Below are 24,442 nucleotides of genomic sequence, written 5' to 3' on the forward strand. Positions count from 1 at the left end.
TATGTATTTGTTATTTTATTTAGACATGGAAACTTATTTTGTTCTTTTTAAAAAATTAACCCTTTTTTAAAATGTATATTTGGTTTTTTGTTTTATTTTTAGTGCAAAGTCAGATATACAGAGAAGGAGAGACAGAGAGAAAGATCTTCCATTCAATGATTCACTCCCCAAGTGACCACAGCAGCCGGAACCAGAGCCAGGAACCAGACACTTCCTCCAGGTCTCCCACGTGGGTGCAGGATCCCAAGGCTTTGGGCCGTCCTTGACTGATTTCCCAGGTCACAAGCAGGCAGGGAGCTGGAAGGGAAGTGTAGCTGCTGGGACTAGAACTGGCACCCATATGGGATCCTAGTGCATTCAAGGTGAGGACTTTAGCTGCTAGGCCATTGTGCTGGGCCCAAAAAATTAACCCTGTCTTGGAGGTGTTATGTGGCAAAAGGGTTAAACCTCTGCTTGCAACAATGACAACTCATATGGAAGTGCTCTTTTTAGTCACTGGTGCTTTGTTTCTGATCCAATTCCTGCTTGGGCCCCTTCCACTCGTGCAGGAGGCATGGATGGAGTTGCTGGCCTAGACCTGGCTCTTTTGGCTGTTTTAGCTCTTTTAGCCCGATGATGATCCCTCTTCTCCTCTCATTCTCTCTCCCTTTCTTTTTATCTCCTCTTCCCTCCCTCCTTCCTTTTCTCTCTCTCCTTCTCAAATGAATAATGTCCTTAAGAAGAAAATTCCTCTCCTCACTCAACTGCTAAGTATGTTTAAAGTAGGATTTTGGAACTTTACAGTGATGTCGCATACTAATCCTCCACCTGCTAGCACCAATTTGTGTTCTGGCTGTTCCACTTCCAGTTCAGCTGTTTGCTCATGACCTGGGAAAATGGCAGAGGATGCCCAGGTCCTTGCCTCATGTACCACTTGGGAGACTAGGAAGAAGGTCTTGGCTCCCAGCTTCAGCTCAGCTCAGCTCAGTTTCAGCAGTGTGGCCATTTGGGAAGTAAACTAGCAGATGGAAGACCTCTCTGCCTTTCAAATCAAAATAAATAAGTAAATATATATATATTTTTAAAGTATGTTCGTTTTAAAGGTTTGTTTTTCACTTGAAACTCAAAGTTGCAGTGACCAACAGATTTTTCAGTAGTAGTGACCGAGTTGTGTTCAAGAACAGTATAAATAAATTTATGTATGTCAAAAGGAATAGTTCTTATGAATATGACCAAGAGCAAAGGTAATTTTTTTTTTCTTAATGAACATGACTGCAAAAATAGAAATGCATTTCATATATGATGTGTTAGGGGACACTTTTCCCGTCCATGCAACCCTACTGGTCTCCTTTTCTTCCTTAATATTAGTATGTATCCCCCCCTCTTTTTTTTTATGTTTATATGAAAGGCAGAAATTACAGAGAGAAAGAGATCTGCTAGTTCACAGATGCAAATCCAGGAGCCGGAGCCTCCTCCAGGTCTCCAACATGGGTTCCTGGGCCCAAGCAATTGAGCCAAATTCTACTGCTTCCTTATGCCACTAAGAAGGAGCTGGATCCGAAGTGGAGCAGCTGGGACATAAACTAATGTCCTAATGGGTTGCTGGCACTGCAGGTGGGTGATTAGCACGCTATACTAGCATGCCAGCTCCTAGTGTATGTTTCAAAGATAGCTGATCTTCCTGCTTCAGTTTGCCTATGCTTGTACAGATAGAAGCAATATCATACGCTGTGTGAAATGGAGGGAAACTGGGATGAAGAAGGCCTTGACAATATCAAATTGAGCAATGTGGATATTAGCACTGCCATAGAATTCTTATTATGAAAGCAAAACAGTTTGCTTACTACTTGAGTGATTTTAAGGTAGTTTTCTATCATAAGTAACTGGAAAAATGCTAAATTGTTTTGAATGAATATTTGAGTTAAGTAACAGGAATGTTTAGTATCAGATTGTTAAAAACTATGACAGCACTGTAACAATTTGCTGTTAATCTACAGAAGAAAAGAGTTCTGGGGGAGTATATTAAGGTTTCTGTTAAAGTTGTGGGTCAGGGCCCAGTGTGGTGGCCTAGTGGCTGAAATCCTCACCTTGAACAGGCAGGGATCCCACATGGACGCTGGTTCTAATCCCGGCGGCCACACTTCCCATCCAGCTCCCTGCTTGTGGCCTGGGAAAGTAGTTGAGGACAGCCCAAAGCCTTGGGACCCTGCATAGCAGGGCTATGCTGCATCACCTGCCAATGAAGAGCTGGGACTGGGGGCTGGCCAGGAGAGATTAGGCTATAGCCCCTGTTGGCAAAGATCAAGACAGGGAATGGGCTATGTTGAGCTAGTCAGAGCCACCAGTAGTACACACAAGATTTAACATGGGAACAGGCCTCGTTGGGGAGTTAAGGGGATGCCCTGGCTGGGTGTGGTTTCCACTCTTGAGTGCAAGAGCCAGAATAGGGGGGCAACAATCTGGGCTGGACATGGTTGCAGTGTCCCTTGGCATGGGTGTGAATTTGGTCTGGGGTGGGCTAGACTGGGCTAGACTGCAGCACACACTGGTGTTCTTGAAAGCCGGGTGGGTGTAGGATGGGCTGGGCTAGGTTTCAGCTCTCACTGATCCACATGAGAGCTGTGTCTGGCTGTGGACTAGTTGTGGTGGCTGGGCTATAACACCCAACCAACAGTAAAAACCGGAATGGTTGTGGGCCAGTTGGGCAAGGTCACTGTTCCTGCCAGGACAGGAGGTAGACTAAGTAATTATAGGCAAGGACCACCAGTGTGCATGATCTGCCACTGGGAGAATGGAGAGAGGAGCTTGGGGAACTCCTCTGTCACAACACAATCCCTGCAGGTGAGCTCAAGAACCAAGACGGTGAGCAGCACAGACCAGGCATGGTTACAGTACCCACCTGCATACGTGAGTCAGGTCTGCGGCCGTGCCAGGCTGGGCCACTTCATGGTACTCACTGGTAGATATCAGAAGGAAGACAGGATGCAAGACTGGCTTGGGCCACAACACCAGCCACTTCATATCAGGGCCGGGACTTGGGGCTGACTAGGCTGGGCTAAACTGTAGCACCCACCAGCATGAGCAGCAGTCAGGCAAAGACTGGGCTGCTTGAGGCTATAGCATCTGCCAGCAAATGCTGAGGTGAGATTGGACTATGCCAAATTGGGCTGCAGCATCCACCAATAGATGTGAGACCTGGGAGAAAAGGTGCAAGACTGGTAGGAGGGCAGTGCGAGTTCCCCTACTGGGACACTGCTCCCACTGGAGAATGTGAAAACTGCAATTAGGAGCAGACCAGGCTGGACAGGGCTACAATATCTGTTGGTCTGCATATGAACTGGGTTAGGAGAGTGAGGGTGAACTAACCAACTATATCCACTGGTGCATGCATAAGCCAGAGTGTAAGTGCAGGCTGATTGGGCTTGACTGCAACATCAGCTGGCAAGTGCTGGGACTGGAGACAAATTCTGTCAAACTAGACTGCAGAATCATCTGGAAAGTTCAAGATCCAGGACTGGGAGTGGGTCCAGTAGGGAAACTGGGCATTTCTCTCACTGCTGAGCATGAGAACCAGGGTTAGGGAAATAGCTGGCTAGACAGGCCATAGCACCCATTGGCATGAATGTGGGGTGGATAGTGGGTTTGGGTTTTGCTGGGTTGAACTAGGCTCCAATGCTCAATGATATGTGAGAGCTGAATGAGATGTGGGAAAGACTGGACTAATCCGTTGCATATCCTGGCAAGCGCAGAAACCAGGGCAGAGGGTAGGCCTGGAGGGGATTACTGGGGTTGCTCTGACTAGGCTGCATCTTCTGCTAGAGTATGTAAGGGCCAGGTGTGTAGTGGGCTGGATTGGACTGGACCCAGCAGTTGTAACTACTAGTGTGGACATAGGCTGACAATGGTAACAGACTAGGCTAGACTCCTACTAGCAAGCATACATAAAAGTTAGGTCTGGGATCACTTCAGATAAGGTCTCTTTGGGGATCCTCCCAACTGAACTGCTGGACTCAGAACCCCAAAACATGGGGTGAATCACAGGCTCCGTGAACTAACTGTAGAGTGTTTCAGAGTTGGGCCTTCTCAGTGGATATGATGGAGCAATGGACAGCATGTCGATACACATGAAGGATCTGGCAGTCCACTGAAGCATGCAGAGGATGTCTGGTACCACAGCAGAGGAAGGAGGGCAGAACAAATTTAACAACTATCACAGCCAAGTGTTGACAGCAAATACCTGGGCAAAAACTATCAAAACCTTGAGCAGAACTCTCAGAGCATGCTCTACATTGGGGTCCCAGGGATGACATTGGGTGGCTGTTCCCTATCCCTTGGTGCTGAGGCTGTTGGGAGGCTAGGTGCCACTTCTTTCCTCATCTCCCCGTTCCCACCAGATACAGAAGGAAGAAAAAGAAAATTTGGGAACAATGGTCTCATCCACTTTTCCCTAACCCTTGATACTTGTCACTCTGGTCAACTACAGAAACATCATCAAAATAAAACAAAGGAGTGTCTTATGTACACCTAACAGCATAGAGAGTTTAGATTTTTAAAAAATCTATTCAAGCACTCTGCCTCTTGATTGGGAAGTTGAATCTACTTGCATTTAAAGTAAATGTTAATAGCACAGTATTTGTTTTGCTTTCTTGTTGATTGTTTTCTGTCTTGGCGCTCTGTTACTTTTCCTGTCTTCTTTTATAGTTAGTTGACTTTTTTTATAGTGATGTGCTTTGAATGTTTTTTATTCCGTCCATTTTCCACAGGTAATTTTTTTGTTGGTCACCATGAGGCTTACCACGGAGAGGGAGATGGATGGCCATTATGTCCCTCAATTTTTTTTTTTTTTAATTAAAGCAGATTCAACAGATCAAATGCTAGCTGATCATCTTCCCATTTAAAAAAAAAACTTGTGTTTAACTAAGTAATTAAAATTTTTAAATTTAGGCTTTGCATTCTTGAGCTAATCACATTTAGCGCCTGTTTATTTGCCTTTGCAATATACTTCTATGGGATAGTTAATCCAAACAGGTGTACTATAATGTTAAGTCCACAGTTTCATCCCCCATGGAATTAAGTCAACAATACTAAAAAAACAAAACAACAACAAAAAACCAAAACCACCCACTATTTGGTTATATTCTATATAGGTTCACAATTTTGTACCCACATCAGGAAAGCAAGCTTAAATTGGTTAGCTCCAAGTTCATTAGCCACAATGACAACAAAAAAACACCCAAATCCACAGCTTTACTGTTTGACTTGTGTAAGGCAGTACTATCTTCACTGACAAAGACTGTTTTATAAATGTATATTTTGTTGTTTAGATTCAGTAAGCACAATTGGTTGCCTAGTCCTTCACAAGCCCTTAGAGACTGTTGAAGACCATTCCCATCACCTCCCAGAATTGGTTTGAATACTTTGATTTTTAGTTTAATATCATTGTGATCAGAAATGACACTTGGGATGATTTCAGTATTAAATTTGTTGAGATCTGTTCAGTGACCTCTCATGCCTCCTTGAAGACCCTGCCACCTTCCCACACATCTGACTCCCTGTATGAGACGACGAAGCCTTCTAAATCTCCCGACACTCTTGTGCCTTGCTTCTTCCTTACCCGGGGTTATCCTCAGAGCTCCTTTCTCATGCTCTAATTCTCCCAGTGATGACAGCAGTCGGTGTGCTGAAAATCTCAAATTGATGCTGCAGCTTGGAATCTTGACCACCCAGTCCTCCCCTAGCTTGTTTTTTGACCTCTCTTTTTATTGTATTATAGTCCCTTCACTCAGCATGTCCATGACTGGACACATTTTGATCACTTAGTTGTGGGTATGTTCCCTTGCGTCCCCAGCACTTTGAAGTACATACAGTCTTCTGTGTTTTGTTTCTTGGCTTTAGTGATTACCTACACTATTAGCTTCCCATATTGTTTCGAGGCTCCTATAACTGTCTACCGCTTTTTGGAATCTACTATACTACCCTACAGTTGCTATTGAAATGTCTGTCTTCCTCACTTGAATATTAACTACTAGAGGATTGGATTTATGACTTAATAACCCTCTTGGTTCAGTTAAAAATCAGCAGATATGAAATCAAAGCCCATGTAAGGGATTTTTATCTGGAAAAGAAGGAAAGAATAACTTATTTTGTGGAACGGGGTTGAAGGAAATGAGAACAGATGCTCATCTATATGCATTCATAGGTTGCATAAGTTGAGGGAAATTGGAGGCACAATTTTCATAGTGAAGGAAGAAGTGAGATGGTTTGCTGAGAGAGGGAGAGGGCCTTAGGGATGGAACTTGAATTAAGTGGGGAGACCAATCAGGCTGTTGAAGGATCAGGTGAAGGACATGAGCAAGAGGAGAGCAAATCCCTTATGATGTATAGGTTTCTTGCAAATTAATTTCTAACCTGCTCACGTTCCAGATTTTGTACATCTTTCCAGTTCAAGACAGATGGTTATTTCAAGGAGTTTGAGATTTACACATCATTTTCACTCATAAGCCATGAAGTTATGCCATTTACATATGATAAAATTACCATGATCTAAAGAGTGTTAGTCTAAAAGGGGCTAAAAGATAGGCTGCATGTAACTTGCATGCATTCCAACCTGCTTAACCTTATATTTCCCCAATTTTTACACAGCAAAATAGGACTGAGATAAAATTCTTGTGCTTTATTTTTGTAAATAGTGAAAATGCCCATATCTCTTGGTAATAAAAATGAAAATGTACTTGTTTTGAAGTACAGGCTGAACAAGACCAAATCATGAATTTTAACATTCATCTTTTAGATTGACAAAATAATGTTAAGTTTTCCAGAAAAGAATTTTCTAAGCCCTGTTCCCTTACCAGACATTTGAAACTGACTCAGCTAAGAACACAGTGCTTCACTGTGACCGTGTAGAGCTATACACACATCAATGTGTCTGCAAACACACACATACTGTAACATCGGTGGCATACCAGTTTTAAAGCAGATGGTCACATCTTTATAAAATGTGAGTTCAGGTACCAGGATGGCACTGGTAAGTGATGGAAGGAAGGGGTAGGTAGCTAAGGAGCACTTGAACATGTGTTCTTTGAGGGGAGAGTAATCAGTTATTGATCTCATGCAAAACAAAATGGTCCTATTTGCTCCTCTGGATGTACATGCTCCAGGCAGTAGGGCATCTTTCGGTGTATCCCTTACCATTGAGAACATACTACTGTTACTGTAAAATACACTCTAAAACAGCTGAATTTCTGTTTTTCCGAAAGTATCGCTAATGGTGGCTGCAGTTTACACTGTGAATATAGAGCTGTCACAGGAAGCTTCTGTTGTTACTCCACAACAGTTGTTACTCCAGCAGATGGCACTACTGCTAAGTTCCCCGTGCTAGGTGCAGTCCATGAGCAACTGTTTTATTATTTTATTAATAATAAATATTATTTTAAAATGCTTATGCTTCGACTGATTTCTCCGCTAAGGACTGAAGCAAGTCCTTATAAAGAGCAGAGTTCATGAACCGTGGGTATGAGTCTCTGTGCATTAGGGTATAAATCTGGAGTTGAGCATCATCAAATATGTGTTGCGATGGCTCCACCATGTTCCTGTTGATGACTTCTCTGACCCGGGAGTCCAAGCTGACCTGCCAAAAGAAAGAAACAAGAGCTGCATTAGATTCTTCTCTTGGTCAATTCATTTCAAACTCCCGTTACCTTGTTCTCCTTTTCAAACGTTCCAAGCCAAAGTCCTTCAAAAATCCAGATTGCTAAAGAGAAACCAAACACATCGCCAAGAGGCATCATCTTTAGATTTCTCGGGCCTCAGCAGTTGCTGGAGGGCCGAGCTAGCGCCAGCATCTGACTGTGGGGGCTGAGGGAGGGTCTTGAGAATTTGTAGTTCTCACAAATTTGAAGTTATGCTGGCACAGATCCCACTGATTCAGAAAACCACAACATTCTTTTAAGGAAAAGAGAGTGGCGTGCACAGATTTACCTCTTGCTAATTTCTTAATAACACAAGGACCGAAGTCCCAGGCTTCTGTCCAGCCAGGGTCCAGTGACAGATTTCTGGGAATGGAGCACTTGCGCACAGCTCTGAAATGTCTTATGGGCAACAGGTGCTCCTATGTTTAAATCCCAGCTCTGTCACTGCTGACTTATGGGCTTTGGGCATAGTAAACTCCTTGTCCTAATGCGCTCCTCCTGTAAAGTGGCATGAGGAGGACAGTAGTTTCTATATGTTTTTTTCATGAGAATTTTCCCAATGCGTTTGGAATCCATTGAGCAGACCTTGGGAAATGGAAGCTTTTATTGCCCAGATGTTTTGTTCATCCTGGACACGACCATCTCAGCCCAGAGCACGTCACAGGGTTCAGTCTCTGCAGACAACAAATGGACAGAAATGCAGGCCAGTGCAGTGAAGATGAACTCGCACGTCTCTCCTGCGTAAGGAACTTCAGCTGGATCATCTCTGCTCCAGTTGGCGATGTGGGCTCTACTACCATGCGGTGAATGTACTATAATGTAAGACTAAAACCAAAATTACTAAGTCATTCACTTAAATCTTCACTTCAATAATCTATCTTTCCTGTTGCATGTGTGGGCCTTCCAGTTTATGGAATGAAAAGCTACGTTTGTTTTTAGTGGAAAAAATTCTGAAATCTGTACTTTTTCATAATGTGCATTTTCCTGTAAACTTTTTGGAGACACCTCACATGCACCAAATCAATGCACCTTATACTTGAATTTCTGAAGTTCTCTGCGTATCGCCGCCTTCTCCCAGAAGATCTGACTTACCCTCAGACACCTCAAACCTGACGCATCCAAAGCTGAGTCCTGGTATCTTCACATCTGTCCAGTTTAGGAAGGAATGAAATAATCTATCCCTACCCAATTCAGATTCCTCCTTATGCTTCCTTCTCCCTGTGGTTGTCTGTTGCGTCAAAAAGTCCCATTGACCGAACCTCAACACTCTAAATCTGTCCACCTCTTCCCTTCTCTCTGCCATGACTTTGTGGAGGTCGCTTACCATTTCCTGCTGGATTTGCCCAATAGCCTCCTACTTGCCTGCTCTCTACACTCCATGGCTTGGCTAGGAACTCTAAGGCGAGATCATCATCCTGATGCCCCAGCTTCAGCCCTTGCCCTGGCTTGTCAGTGTGCTCAGAATCCAGTCCAAAGCTTTTTCCTAAGGATGAGTTTCTAAGGCTTCAGTGGATGGCTTCCGCCAGTTCTCCAGCTCCACCACACCATTTCATGCAAGAGTCATTCTGAGCCATTTCAGCCTTCAGCTAGACTTATCCTGTCTTTGTTAAGCACCCTTTCCCTGAATCTTACCTGATTGAATCTATTTCTGCTTCAGGTCATTCCCCACAGCAAAGAGGTAGAGGTGGCCCTGAGCTTTTCCCTAAGGCAGCATTTGCCACCAGGTGATCCTCACTATCCACTTTCTGAATGTAAGGGTCAGTGCTTGTGAGGACTGTCTGTGAACAAAGAAGAATGGTCAGTACCCACCGCTGACCAAAAGGAGGAGAGTTTCTGCCCTTGTTAGGAAAAGGGCCTAAGTTGCTACAGCAAACAGAAATTCTTCCAGTTCACAAGCAGCTAAGGTGCAAACAGAACATTATTCCTTAGGACCTTCAAAGAAGACTCTCTCTGTGAGCCAACTGTTCCTTGGGTTGAAGCCTCTGGGGACCCAGGCTGGACCCCTAGGTCCACAAGAGCACTGCCTATGTTTATGCCAATTTGCCAACAACTAATGGATAGCTTCCCATTCCTCCGCAATCTGCAGGTAAGTGTGATATCCCATCTGCACACAGAAGGAAACAGGTGCAGAGCAGGTAAGAAACACGCAGCAAAGTGAAAAGTGGGGTTAGAGCCCAAGCTTATGTGACCCCTAAATCTATGTACTTTTTTCTCCAAGTTTTACATTTCAAGTAACATGTTTTTCTTTGAGGGGAAAGGGTTAATTTTCAGATCTTTTTTTTCACGTCATAAGTTTGCTAAGATTTTTTCATCTTTAGTTGTAGAGTTTGCCCTCGTATTTGCAACTTCCACCTCCACAAATTGAAAATACCAAAAATATATTAAAAATAGCATCTGTACTGAGCATGTACAGGCATGTTGGTCTTTAGTCCCTGCAGAACACAGCATAACAACCCTTCACATCTCATTTACTTCTATTAAGTATTGTAAGCAATTTAAGGATGACAAAAATATACAGGATGGTGTATGCAGATTATATGCAAACACTGTGCCATTCCAAACAAAGAACTTGCACATCTAGAGTTGCTATCTGCAAGGAATGCTGGGACCAAGTCCCCAGGGATAACCAAGGATAGCTACATACTAATGAAAAGGAAAATCATGACAAAACAAAAATCTGTGGAAGCTATAAGTGCAAGAACAAATTCTCTTGATTTTTTTTTTTATGAATATCACATGGAAATAGCTGTCCAGACTTTATTTAGGTACATTCACTAAGCATCCTATATGCAAACTTCGGTATGCCACATGGAGCCCTACTGCTTTTCTCCTACTCTTCCTCCCCTTCATGTCTGCACAGTTTTAACCAAATACCCCACCAGGTAGTCTGCTTAGACCAGAGGCATCGTAATTACCTGACGCTAACCATGCTGGTTACTAAATTAGTCCCCTCACTGTCCTCTGCTTCTGATCTAATCTGGTCTGCTGCCATGTTTATCTTTTAAAATGCACAGGTGATAAGACAAGGAGTTTTCCAAAAGGTCATGGAAAACACATTTGGAAAATTATTCCTGGATGACAATATCGCTTTACCCTTTAAATCCACTGTTTTGCAAACTTTTTAAAGTGCCCTCCTTCTATCAGGCTAAAGTTCTAGGATATCCCTAGATCAAATATCTAGGATATCTAGGATCAAATCAGAAAACCTTAGCGTGGCAGCCAAACCTCTCCAGTGCTCTCAAACCATCCTCTCTCTAAATTTCCTCCTGCTTTCCACCCAGCCCTACGAGTCTAGTTGACACTGGCCTCTTCAGGCACAACGATGCATTTCTACTCCTACTGTACCTGCAGTCGCACACTCTCATCCCTGGCTCTTCTAGTCCAATTCTCTTGGGATGCCCTCGTCACTGTTTCTGCTCATCTCCTTTGCATTGTCATTAGTCCCTTGGCGACCTCCTAGAGTCCTTTTCCCTTCAATCTGAGCTTGTCCTACTGTGAACAGCTTTCTCCCCAGCCCAATGCAAATGGTGAACTGACCCAACTGGGGGCATCACCTGTCTGCTCACCTCTCGGGGAGCCTTTTGACTCATGAGGTCTTGCTTTATTAGCCTTGCATTCCTAGCAATACATGCTAGGAACTAACAAGCGATTTTTAGCATTCAACCCATAGAGCATCGACAATTGAGAGCAACCTAGTCTCCCAGACTTTGGATCTAAAGAAACTACAGCTCTGAAAGGTGGAAACTTGCCTCTGTTTCACTCTGATGATTTCTCTGATAGGCGAAGGATGTCTTGGAGAACCTGCTGGCAGCTCATTTTCCTATCAGCCATGTGCAACTCTAACATAAAGATACCTGGGACAGACTTGGCTCAGGATAGTGTATTGTTTAAGATGTCTTTATGGTGCAATATCTCTAAACAGTGCTATTAGAGAGATGTCTAGACTCTCTATTCTGGAAAATCTAGTGAAAAGGTGTGGAGACTCCCAAAAGGTGCATTTTTCTCCCCACAGATTTCAGAGGGTTATCTGGAGCCCATCTCTAGAACCCTGGTTGTAAAGGTGAATAGAATGCTTTTCAGCATTTTTGGGTAGCTATGACTACAGTGGACCCCAGAAGAAAACAACAGGTGGGAACACACCTCTTTAGGAGACAGAATAGAAATGTAGTCTTCATATATTATCCTGGCTTTCTCTTCAATAACGCTTTTATTCGTTTCTTTTTTCAGTTCTTCACAGGCCATCCAGAAAAGCATGTTTTCTTCACTGAATTCTGTGCGGAGGAATTCCCGAAAGGCGTTCCTTCCCGCTGGGGTGACCATCAAGTTGTCGAAGGATTGAGCCCAGGCATGGACTTCCTCTAGTGTAGGACTTGGGCTTAGAGGAGACCAAAAGAAAGGGAGCAGAGGAGATGTGTTATTGGTTGTGAATCTGAGCTACATCATGGGAACTGTATCTTCCCCCAACTCCCAGAACGAAAGTATGTGAACTTGACCCTATTAGAAGGGAAGAGGAGGAGATTATTCCCATTTCCTCAAGTCTTCAGCGAAACTACACAAGTTCACATTTCAAATTGATTTGCCTGGTTGTGTGGCTACTGACCAAATGCTTACACACCAAGTTGTTAACATCACTGTTAAAAACATACTTGCTTACGGCTGGACATATTCTGGCAATAATCTGAAGTTACAAAAGGAAAGGAAAACACCCAATCATCTGACCCCAAACTCCCTACAAACACTCAGGACACTTCTAAGTCAGCCTTAGCAATGCTGAACATCACAAACAACAGCGGACAGTATCTATATTATATTTTAAAAAATTGGACAAAGGGAAAGGAATGTTAGTCAGGTAAATGCAAGTAATGATGGGTGGCCATCATCGCGTTTACCTTGATGAACCAGGACATCGCAGTCATAGTCGCTGCTTCTCCCTGCCACCTGCAACCCTAGGACTGGTCTGTTCTTTGATTTCTTCTTGCATGCGTTTTACTATTTTCCTCCTATCTAAGAATTTGATCAGGATCTAAATGATCATGTTCATTGGCATTATCTGTTTCTAATGTTATCATGTTAATAATTTCTGCCAGAGAGCTAGTAAATCTCCATTTTCATTCCTAACTGTTTAAATTACACTTCTGTTTTTTGACCAATCACAACAAAGGAAATCCTAGTATATATTTTTTAAAGAATCAGCTTTTCCCTTGTTATCTTCATTGTATGTGTTTTTTATTTCATTAATTTCTGTTTAGATATTACATGTAATATATATATTTTTCCCACCTTCTTTGTGCATATTCTTAATTTTGATATTTAGTTCAGTAATGATTGGTTCTTCTTTTTCACTATTAGAAACATTTAGGGTTATATATTTATTTAAGGATAAATATATCCCATATATTATATATACTAGATATTCATCTGTCCTCAGATAAATATATCCCATAAGTTTCTCCCTTCTCTTAAAAAAAAAAAAAACCCATATATCTCTCCCTTTCCTTAAAAAAAGAAAAACGAAGTATTTTATAGCATGACAAAAAGGTTTTTCCATCTGCTGTTTCACTCATCCAATGTAGTAGGCCAAAGCCAGCAGCCTGGACTTCGGTCTAAGTCTCCACAAGTGTGTCTGGAAGCCCAGCGCTTGACCGCATGCCTCCCAGGGTAGGCAGAAAGGCTAGCTTATTTCATAATGATTAGACATTTATTGAGTCATTTAGGAGGTGATACTTGGTCAATTACTGTAAAAGGTTGAGTTAATGTATACATGAGAAGCATGTCTTTTCAAATGGTTAGATGCAGGTTTTCATAGAAGCAATACAAGCATAGCAGGAAGCTGCAATCAGGAGCTGGAGTCAGGGCTCGACCCAAGGCACTTCCGTTGGGATGCAGGCATCCTAACTGCGTCTTCACCACTAGGCCAAATGTCCATCCCTGGCCAATGATTTTTTATTTTTATGATTTCCACATTATCCCTTTTCAGTGAATCTTCCTGGTAATTAACAAAGAACGTTAAATTAGGGGCCAGTACAGTGGCATAGCAAGCTAGGCCTCTTGCTGTGGCACTGGCATCCCATATAGGCATTGGTTCAAGTTCTAGCTGCTCCACTTCTGATCTGCTCCCTGCTTATGCTGTGGGAAAGCACTGGAAGATGGTCCATGGCTTTGGAACCCTGTACCCATATGGGAGATCCTAATGAGGCTCTTGGCTCCTGGCTTTGGATCAGCTCAACTCTGGCCATCTGGGGATAGAAACAGCAGACTCTGTCTCTGTAACTCTGCTCTTTCAATGAAAAAAAAAAAATCTCCCCAAAGTGTTAGACTCTTAGAAGACAGATTACTTTTTAATTTAAATATTGTTTATCTTTTGACAACCACATATAACTGTTTTCTTACTTTTTAAAAATTTTTGAGACAATGGTAGGTTCACATTCTCAGGTAAACAACACGTACATTGCTAACAGGTATGGTGTTTCTTTTTGTAGTGTAGTAATATTATGAATATACTAAAATCCACTGATTTGCAAGCTTTCACATGGCTTGATGTTTGTGAATTTTATTTTAAGAAGAAAACCGTCCATGCCTACAATGTCAGGGTACCCTTGAATAGCAGAATGATGGACTTAAGACTGACTGTGAAGGACCATACTATTATAATGATATGGAGGAAATCAGCGGGGAAGTGGTAAGGTAAGGTAGAGAAGGCAAGGGAAATCCCAGAGCCTCGGGAACTGTATCAGTGGATAGTAAAATAAAAAATAAATAACAAATTAATTAATTAAAAAAAAATTAAGAACAAAACATGCCAAGCAATCTTAAGTACAGTTTCCCCAGCAGGACATCATGCAAACTGAGCAGTGTCACAGCTTCCTGGACCGGCTTTGGTAGCTGAATTTTTCTGACTTGTTTTTGAGAATTTAACTTTCATTTCTTTACATAAAATGTCTTGTGGTTCATTCTAACACCTGAATTCTTCTGTACTCTACATCTGGCTGTTGTTTCCACCGGCTCTCTTTTCAGTGGGCAGCTTCATTTCAGTTTGGTTTTCTTGTAGATGAACAGCTCATATTTGGTTGATCTTCAATAGGCAAGAGATGAGGCTGGGGATGGAATTCACCAGACAGTTGCAACCACCAGGAAATGGGATAGCTGGTTGATAGATCAAACCTGACCCTGCAATTGCTGGTGTACACAGGTAAGATTTCTTTAGGGATTCCCCAACTAGGTTGTTGAACTCAAAACCTGGCCACAGGGAAAATCACAATAAATGTGGTCTGACCTTGGAATGTACGTGTCAGGACTGGACCTCCTCAGTATGCTGTGTGCAGCTGGGCATGCTGTCCACCCAGTAGATAGCATGCCCAGCTGCACACAGTGGACAGCTCAGCTAGGCCAGCAGAGGAGGTAGAGCATCTCGTCAGAGGATGGAAAGTAGAAAAGGTTGAACAACTCTCCTGGCCAAGCTTTACAGCAAATGTCTGGGTCTGTGGATGCACTAACGTGGATGCCGTCAACCAGTAAACCTTGATAAGATTTTCTTAACCCTGGTGCAATGAAGCTGACAACATTTAAGAACCATCCAAGTAACACTCTTGAAACATTTTTCTCCCATCAGGAACTCCAAGGCATCATCAAATGACTATCCCCTATATTGATATAGTCTGACTGCTAGGAGTATCCCTCGCCTTCCCTCTCTGCAGACACAGGAGAAAAACAAACAAAAAAACAGAAACATTTGTCCCACTCACCTTCCTCCATATCTCAACCCTCCCCATCCTAATGAGGCCCAATGCACATGCATCCCACTCAACCATGTAAGCAATATTAAAAAAAAAAAAAGACATAATCCCAAGAACAAGTATAACTAAGAGAAGGTAAATCAACTGATAATACAAGAAGAAAAAAAGGCAATTTACAAAGATAAGTAATATGTAAACTCGGTGACTCCCTCACCCTCAGAATACTTAGAAAATGATTATGTAGTATAAATTTGCCATAAGAAAAGCATGAACGTGAGCAATGTGCCACAACAGCATTGGCTGCCACTGACAAAATCCACATCTTGTATCAGCGTGCCAGATGGAGTTCCAGCACTTTGGTTTCCAACCCAGCTACCTGAGAGGCAGCTGATGATGACCCAAGTACTTGGGTTCCTGCACTCATGTGGAAGACCTGGGTAACAGTCCAAGCTCCTGGCTCTGGCCTGGTCTAGCCCTGGCTGTTGTGGGCATCTGGGGAAGTAAAACAGCAAATGAAAGATCTCTTTGTCTCTTGCTTTTCCTCCTCTGTAATCTGCGTTTCTAGTAGAAGAAACGGGTCTCTTAAACTCTCCTGAAAACCAAACATGCTAAAATTAAAGACAAACATGTGGTCTTTAATTTTGCTGAGCAAATTATATGTATTAAAATAAAGTAACATCATCTGTCTTGTCTAGAAACATTCATTTATATTTATTAGTAGCAAGGGATTGGGTGGATAATGGAACTGACTTATTTCCCCTTTGTACATTAAGTTAAAAAGGAGTTTACACAGAGGGGAAATGGGCTGCCACAATATGATTTGATATTACAAAATTGCAAATTACAGTGAGAGAGAGAAAAAAAAGAGCAAGTTTAACTTTCTCAATAGGCATGAGACCTCACCTTTCTTCACAGGGTGGGAGTTCTGCCACTCTGAATTCACGGGAAGCTGTGGTGAGTCTCTGGTCCTGGTTTCGAACAGTGAGACTGGAGGAGAAAAGACAAGTACCTGTTGAATCCACATTAGTCTGTATCCAGGAAGGATGCTATACAAATATTTTAAAGAGAATTTCAGATCTCCGAGTGGACTTTCTTCCTCTTCCTGAGGGTTTTTAAATCCTTGCAAAGTGTTTCCATACAATACATTTTAAATGACCTTTTGGGAGACTGCTTGCACACATGAATTTCAAAACTGTTTTACACCAAAAAATTCATATTTCCACCAAATTGTTGAAGTACTCTTATAGCGAGTGAAAGGGTTTTGATATGAGTCATTTTCTTTTTGTGCCAAGAGCAGTTAGAATGTACTCATCTGGTAGAAAGCTTGTCTACAGTCCAATTGTATCACCTGTGGTCGTTTGTTGTCCAGTTGGCCTCCAGACTTTGCCATCCCACCTGTCTGCTATCGCCTGATCTGCATCTCCCTGTTTTCTTCCTCTGCCTGCTACCAGTAACTATATTGTTTTGTTCTTTTCTCTGTAATTTTGACTTGGAAAAAACAATTTCACACCTCAGTGAGATTATGCAATATTTATCTTCCTGGGTCTGGCTTATTGCACTTAGAATAATGTTCCTTCAGGCTCATTCATGTTGTAGCAAATGGCAAACTCTTATTTCTTGGTGATGGGAGCTGCATAATATACCACTGTAAATATATACCATAGGTTTTTTAAAAAAAAAATCATTTGTCCACTGATGACACTTGCTCTGTTTCCTCATCTTAGCTGTAGGGATTATGCTGCAGTGAACAAGTAAGTATGCATGCCTATGACATTTCCTTTGCTTATACACCTAGAAGGATCTCTGGGTTGTATGGTAGCTCTATTTTTAACTTCTTCTAAATTGTCAATTGTTTTTCATAATGTAGCAGTTACATTCCAACCAATAATGTATAAGGAGTTTCTTTTTCTTAATGGCATGGTACTGGCATTGAAACAGATATATAGACCAGTGAGACAAAACAAAAAGTCAGAAATATGACTAATTAATTTTTGACAGTGGCATTAAGATGACAAAATGGGGCAATGGAGCGACTCTTTGACAAATGGTGCTCACAGAACTTAGTTTCTACAGGCATAAGAATTAACCGGGCATGGATCTTACATCACTTACAAATATCAACTCAAAATGGATAAAATACCATAAAACTCCTCAAAGCAAACATGGGAGAAAGCTCCTGGATATTGACCTTGGCAGCCATTTATATATATAAATATAAATGGCTATATATATACACAATATATGTGTGTGTGTATATTATACCAATAATTCAGGCCATAAAAGTAAAAGTATGTAGGATTGCATCAATCTAAGAGATTTCTGGGCAGCAGGCATTTAGGCTGGCATCCACATCCCACAATGAGTGCCTGGGTTTGGTTCCCAGTGCATGGTCAGACTGAAGCGTCCCACCATGCAGATCCAGGGAGGCAGTGGTGATGCCTAGAATCCAGATGAGACTCAGACTGCGTTCCCAGCTTCTCCCCAGGGCCCACCCTAGCCCAGCTATTGTGGACATTTGGGGAGTGAAAAAGTGGATGGAAGCTCTCTGTCCTGTCATTCCTGCTTTCCTTCCTTCCTTCCTTTCCTTTTCCTCCCTTTCTTGCTGCTTTTCTTCTTCCTTCCACCTCAGGAGAGAGAGAGAGACAGAGAGACAGAGAGACAGAGAGACAGAGAGAGTGAAATGATACAATCAGTCAGCTGTCTTTTAGATTGGGAAAAGACATTTGCAAGTCTGGTAAAAGGTAATAATATTCAAATTAATGAAGAGCTCAGGCAACTCAATAGTGGAAAAACAAACAACAATTTAAAAAAAGGCTAAAGAGGGACTGGTGTGATAGCTCATTTGGCTAATCCTCAGCCTGCAAGCGCTGGCATCCCATAAAGGCGCTTGTTCATTTCCTAGCTGCCCCACTTCCCATCCAGCTCCCTGCTTGTGGCCTGGGAAAGCAATGGAGGATGGCCCAAAGCCTTGGGACCCTGTTCCTGCATGGCAGACACAGAAGAGGCTCCTGACTCCTGGCATCAGATCAGCTCAGCTCTGACTCCTGGCATCACATCAGCTCAGCTCTGGCTGTTGCGACCATTTGGGGAGGGAAGTAGCAGACTGAAAATCTTTCTGTCTTTCTCTCTGTAAATTTGCCTTCCCAATAAAAATAAGTGAATCTTTAAACAATATGGGCTAGGTATCTGAATAAAGATTTCTCTGAAGAAGACATACAGATGAAGAGGTATATGATTAATCATCAAGAAAATGCAAATCAGAACCTCTATATGATTTCACTTCACACACATTAGGATGTCTGTTATCAAAAGGTCAAAAGAATAATAGTTCTTTTCATAGACCGGCTTATTAGAAAACAGTAAATAAAGTAAAACTAAAAGGAGTGTTTTGGTTTTTTTTCTCTGAATTTTCTGAACCTTGGAAAAATGACTCTCCCCTCACTGTAATTGCAGTCAAAATGGAGAATTTATATATTTGCAGGTATGTGTACAGAAAAAACAAGAAAGAATAATCAAAACTTACTACTGTATCTTTAGGAGAGGTTGCTTCTACACATTTGTGTATTTCTTTGCAAATTATTCCAAGTATTTTGTTGTTATTGTAAGCGAAATGTCATCCAATTTCTAACTGGTGATTATTTGTTTATATGGTAACTATTTTTTTCTTAGCATTTTGAGGAACTCCCAAGACTGTCTGCCAAAGCGGTCACACTTTTTTACAGTCTGTGCTCAAGGGCTGCACTCGCTCCACATCCTTGCTGACACTGCAACTGTTGTAGTTACTATTCTATCTGGCTACCTAGGAAAGCAGTGTATCTCACTGTGTTTCTGACTAGAATTTTGCTGATGGCTAAATGACATGGAGCATCTTTTCACGTATTAATTGGCTATTTGCGCCTCTTCTTGGATACACTTCTTAGACTGTTTAAAGAGGTTATCTGAGTTTGCTTTGTCTTGTTATGGCTATTGCATTATTTTCAACATTACTTTTATTGTATCTTTCCTGAATAAACCTTATTCCATCATATAAGAGTCTAATTTCAAGCACACTTGCTTTATGAATGTGCAACAAGAGAGTGTGTTGAGTTCTATGCGTTTCTTTAGATGAAAAATCATCTTGCAATGCAGGAACCCTTTGACTTGTTGCTTTCAATGTGCCAGGGCCAAAAAGTTTCAGTAAGCAATGGTTTCTTAAAATATGAACACAACAAAAGAAAACTTGAGAGGCACCTGGGTGCCATTCTCTGCCTGCGACCTCCTAGGCTGCTTTTGTAAGCAGAACCCATTACTGCACAGTGGGTGTGAAAAAGCAAAAGGAAAAAGACATGATGACTTTGACACAGGATTTGTAAGAGAACTAGAAGCTATACTGAGAGGAAATTATGTACAACTCATTTCAGCTTAGGCACTTTCCACATCTCATTTTAAGTAGGAATATATATATATTTTTAAGGAGACAACATGTTCTTGAAAAAGTAAAGAGTATGCTTTTTTTCGTTGTTGTTTTTAGTACATGGATTTACTGTTAGTGTTAAAGCAGAACAAGAAAATGCTAATAGAAACCAAGACAGTTTATCACCATGTTTTAGAAATAGTCAGCAAAACAAGACCCACAGTGAGACACATTTTGGTAAAATTTTGAGTTACAAAGGAGGAAAAAAATTCCTCAACCTTCTAGAATGGAGGAAAAAACTTGACTTTCAAGAGAACAAGAATCTGCATGCCTTCCTCTGTAAGCCTAAATACCTAAGTCTGTGAAGCAGATCTTTGAGAAAGATATCACAAAGCCTTAGAAATGGGTGCCATTTGCCTTGCTTTAATTTATTTAAAAAATTTATATCCATTTGAGCAGCAGAATGACACAGAGAGCTGCCATTCGTGGTTCACTCTGCAAAGGCCTGCAGAGGCTCGGGCTGTTCAGCGTAGCCGGGAGCTGGGAACCTAAGCCAGGCTAGGGCACTGGAGCCATCCGGGCGTCCTCCCATGGCCTGCACTGGCAGGAAGCTGGAGTCAACAGCCTGCAGTCAGGAACGGAACCCAAGCACTGCCATGGGGGTGGCAGGTAACTCAACCATCTGAATGCCTACCTCCATTTAGCTTTCTTGACAACACACTTCATCTCAGCCATGTTGGGGAAAAAAGTACAGGGAATTAAATTAGAAAAAGATTGCAATTTGCTGTGTATTTTTTCCTAATTCCATTTCCCAGGATCTCTACCCTAGAGATCGCCACCATCCTTGATTTGTTATCCTTATTCATAGCTATATTGATACATATTTATAAACATCAGAAATTTCATGGGAAATGAAGTTAAAGGACATTTGCTTTGGTGCAAAAATACTGAAATCCATATGTGTGAGGGTTTTTAAAAAACTTTGTGAAAAAAATCTGTATTATAAAAAAGCTATGTATAGATTTTAACACTCTACATTAAAATAAAAATTCCTCAGTTCCGTTTCTACTAACTTTTTGAAGTTTATACAGACATACTTGCATATAGTCCATTCATCACAGTATCTTTACATTTTCTATACAAGTTATTATATAGGGCCCAGTGCAATAGCCTAGTGGCTAAAGTCCTCACCCTGCACACACTGGGATTCAATATGGGTGCTAGTTTGGATCCTGGCTGTTCCACTTCCCATCCAGTTCCCTGCCTGTGGCATGGGAAGGCAGTAGAGAATGGTCCAAAGCCTTGGAATCCTGCACCCATATGCGTGGGAGACCCAGAAGAAGCTCCTGGCTCCTGACTTTGGATCAGCTCAGCTCTGGCCAGTGTAGTCACTTGGGGAGTGAACCAGTGGATGGAAGATCTTTCTGTCTCCTTCTCTCTGTAAATCTGATTTTCCAATAAAAATAAACAAATTGTTAAAAAGTTGTTAATAGTGGCTATTTCTTTATAATTTGCTTTTTCTCTAGTGTATGATATTTAATGGTGTTAAGTATAGTGCAGCGTATTCTCTGTTCTCTTGTTCACGTGCTTTAAAGGCACTCAGATTCCTGCTGCACTGAATCCTTTCCTAGGAACGCTATAGCTTTTCTAGGTTCGCACAGTATTTAGAAGGTTATATATTTAGCTTTTATTTATCTGATCCTTAATAGTAGGAGCACAAGGGGATTATATTTTCTATTCCATTTCTGTCGCTTATATTTCTTTTGGTCATCATTTTCTTATTCACTATAACATCTAGATGTGTTTAACGCATTGTCATTATTTTTGCTAATTTTCTATTTTTTCATTTTACTTTTGGTGTAATATTGTTAAACACTTCCTTTAATTAAAAAAAAAAAACAAGTCATTTTCTATTTATTTATTCGGAAAGGAAAGAGAAAGAGTGCTCACTTCTAGTGGTTCACTCCCCAAATGCTTGCAATAGGCAGAGCTGATGGGAGCTAAAGCTAGACACTAGCAAATCCACCCAGGCCTTCCACAAGGGCTGCAGGGACCACATCGATTAAGCCATCAGTGCTGCCTGCCAGGGCGTGTATTAGCAGAACAGCTGGTGCCAGTAGCCGCAGCAAGGTACAGGACCCAGGCCCTCTGATGCGGGATGAGGATTCTTAAATGTCACTTCATTGTCAGGCTGAACACCAGCCCATTTTGTTTTGTTTCTATGTTTTTGGTGTACTTCACCCTGTTAAGCATACAAGTACGTTTTAAACACTTACTGAAAAACATAATTCTAAGTTAAGTTCATTTTGGTGCCAAAAGAAAAGAAAAAAGATCCATACACAGATTCTTCAAAAAATTTACAGAAACTACATATTATTGGAAAAACTACTCATGGATTTCACCTCTTTTGGCACTAAAATTGAACTTACTTTGAATTCTCCCTTTCCATGCACTATTTGAAGCTCCCTCAAAGAGCAGTTATCTAAAAACCCCCAATGAAGCCTAAACTGACTCCCATTTCCCCAAGAGGAACTCATTAATACAACAGCCCCCAACCTTACCAGGAGCAGCTACAGCAGCAGCACCAGCAGAAACAGCAAGCGTTGGACCCTCGATTTCCCGTTCCAGGCTGGCTGGGGACAGAGTCTGTTGTCCCTGGAGCGGCTGACAGCTGTCGCTTCCGCATTTCCAAGCGCTCGGATCCCATCGGCTGCAGCAGGAAAGGCAGAGGGGTGAGAGTGGGGAGGGCAGGGTTATGAGGACAGAAGCCCAGGGAGGCAGCTGTGTGGCTCATGGAGAGGATACCCTGAGATACCTGGTTCATCTGGTAAAACCTGGCCATTGGAGTCATGGATTTAGCAAATGTTCACTTCAAGGTTGCCATCTGCCAAATGCTGTGATCAATTTCATTAATAAAATGGTGACTAGGAGCCCCTGGCCTTAGGTGCTCACCCAAGAGCAAGGAAGATGATGTTGACATTAAGCTGTGCAGAGGGACCTTTCCTAGTTCTAGAATTCCCTTTGGACCAAACCAAAGGGGAACAGTGACAGGTGACAGTGACCGCCTGTGAGGCCAGTACACAGATAGAGGAGGCCATGCTTGGCAGGTCATGCACACAGCCACTTGAGTCTGTCAGAGACAGAGGTCAACCAGAGAGGCCACAGGTCTGAGGCCAGCCCTGTGAGACTCAAATCATTATGACTGCATCACCTTGCAGTGACCCAGCCAAATACACACAAACCACACAGAACACTGCCTGACACATGGGGAGGCCAGATGGTGACCTGCCTTTAGCAGTTGCATCCCTTGGTCACCTCGGTGCAAATGAAGCCATTTGACAGCTTCTGCCCCTTGGTTAAGACAACAAGGCTATGAAATGATGGAGAGAGCATATGAGAGGCAGAAAACCAATGAACTGCTAAACCCATTTTTAGTTTTGATATTAGCATTCAGCTATTTTGTTTTATTTATTGAAAGGCAGAGTTACAGAAGAGTAGGAGGCAAGGGAGGAAATTTTCATTTGATGGTTCAGCCCCCAAATGACTGCAATGTCTACAATGGCTGGAGCTGGGCCAGGTGGAAGCCAGGATCCAGGAGCTTCTTCTGAGTCTTTCATATGGGTACAGTGGCCCAAATACTTGCTACACCACAATGCCATCTTTAACATCAAATTTTTTTAAAAAGACTTATTTACTTTTATTGGGAAATCAGATACACAGAGAGAGAGATAGACAAATAAGAAGATTCTCCATCCACTGGTTCACTCCCCAAGTAGCTGCAATGGCTGGAGCTGAGCCAATCCAAAGTCAGGAGCCAGGAGCTTCTTCCGGTGCAGGGTCCCAAGGCTTTGGATCATCCTCTACTGCCTTCCCAGGCCACAAGCAGGGAACTGGACAGGAAGCAGGGTGACAAGGATTAGAGCCGGTGTCCATATGGGATCCTGGTGTATGCAAGGTGAGGACTTCAGCCACTAGGCTACTGTGCCAGGCCCAACATCAAATTTTTAATAGAGCCAATTGCAACCCCATATCAAAGATACATCAAATAAATGTAAATTGAACTTTGGAATTAAATCCTAGATTCTATTCCAATATTAAACTTGTCTGTTCTGGTTGAATATAATCTAATCAGATATCAATGCCAGGAGCCAGGAGCTTCCTCTGAGTCTCCCACACAGGTATAGGGTCTCAAGGTTTTGGGCCATCATGCACTGTATTCCCAAGTGACAAGCAGGAAGCTGGATGGGAGATGGATCAGCTTAGCTCTGGCCACTGTAGCCATTAGGGGAGTGAACCAGGAGACAGAAGATCTTTCTCTCTGTGTCTCTTTGTCCCTGTAACTCTGACTTTCCAAACAAACAACAAACAAACAAATCTATGGAAAAAATTAAAATAAGAAAGAAGATAACTCCCAAGTTAACCAAGTTTCCTTCTACATATTACATAGTAGAAAAGAAACTGGGCTAGCCAGTATTACTAGCTGACAAATTTTATTTGCTTACACATCTATCATTTTGTAAAGCGTGGAAAACAATGATTTAGAAAACTTTTCAAAAACATCATAAGTTTCCTTTCATAAATATAGTCTTCAGAAGCCAAAGACAAATTTTATCCAAGTCTATTCTCACATATTTTAAAAAGATTTATTT

General features: G+C 42.0%; 1 protein-coding gene across 3 annotated transcripts in view; it reads right to left on the reverse strand.

Moving 5' to 3' along the window:
* Positions 1–6,642: 6,642 nt before the first annotated feature.
* RGS20 (regulator of G protein signaling 20) overlaps positions 6,643–24,442 on the reverse strand; it is an 84,464-nt gene continuing 66,664 nt past the window's right edge. For all 3 annotated transcript variants that reach the window (XM_040972572.1, XM_040972571.1, XM_040972573.1), the window contains 4 exons: positions 22,355–22,503; positions 16,304–16,387; positions 11,808–12,042; positions 6,643–7,606 (listed from right to left, as the gene is read on the reverse strand). In XM_040972572.1, coding sequence (XP_040828506.1) covers positions 7,418–7,606; positions 11,808–12,042; positions 16,304–16,387; positions 22,355–22,503 — 657 coding nt within the window. In that variant the 3' untranslated portion in view covers positions 6,643–7,417. The remainder of the gene's footprint in view (positions 7,607–11,807; positions 12,043–16,303; positions 16,388–22,354; positions 22,504–24,442) is intronic.

Source organism: Ochotona curzoniae, unplaced genomic scaffold (genome assembly GCF_017591425.1).
Source record: "Ochotona curzoniae isolate NIBS_2020 unplaced genomic scaffold, NIBS_Ocur_1.0 contig_2318, whole genome shotgun sequence".
NCBI classification, from domain to species: Eukaryota; Metazoa; Chordata; class Mammalia; order Lagomorpha; family Ochotonidae; genus Ochotona; species Ochotona curzoniae.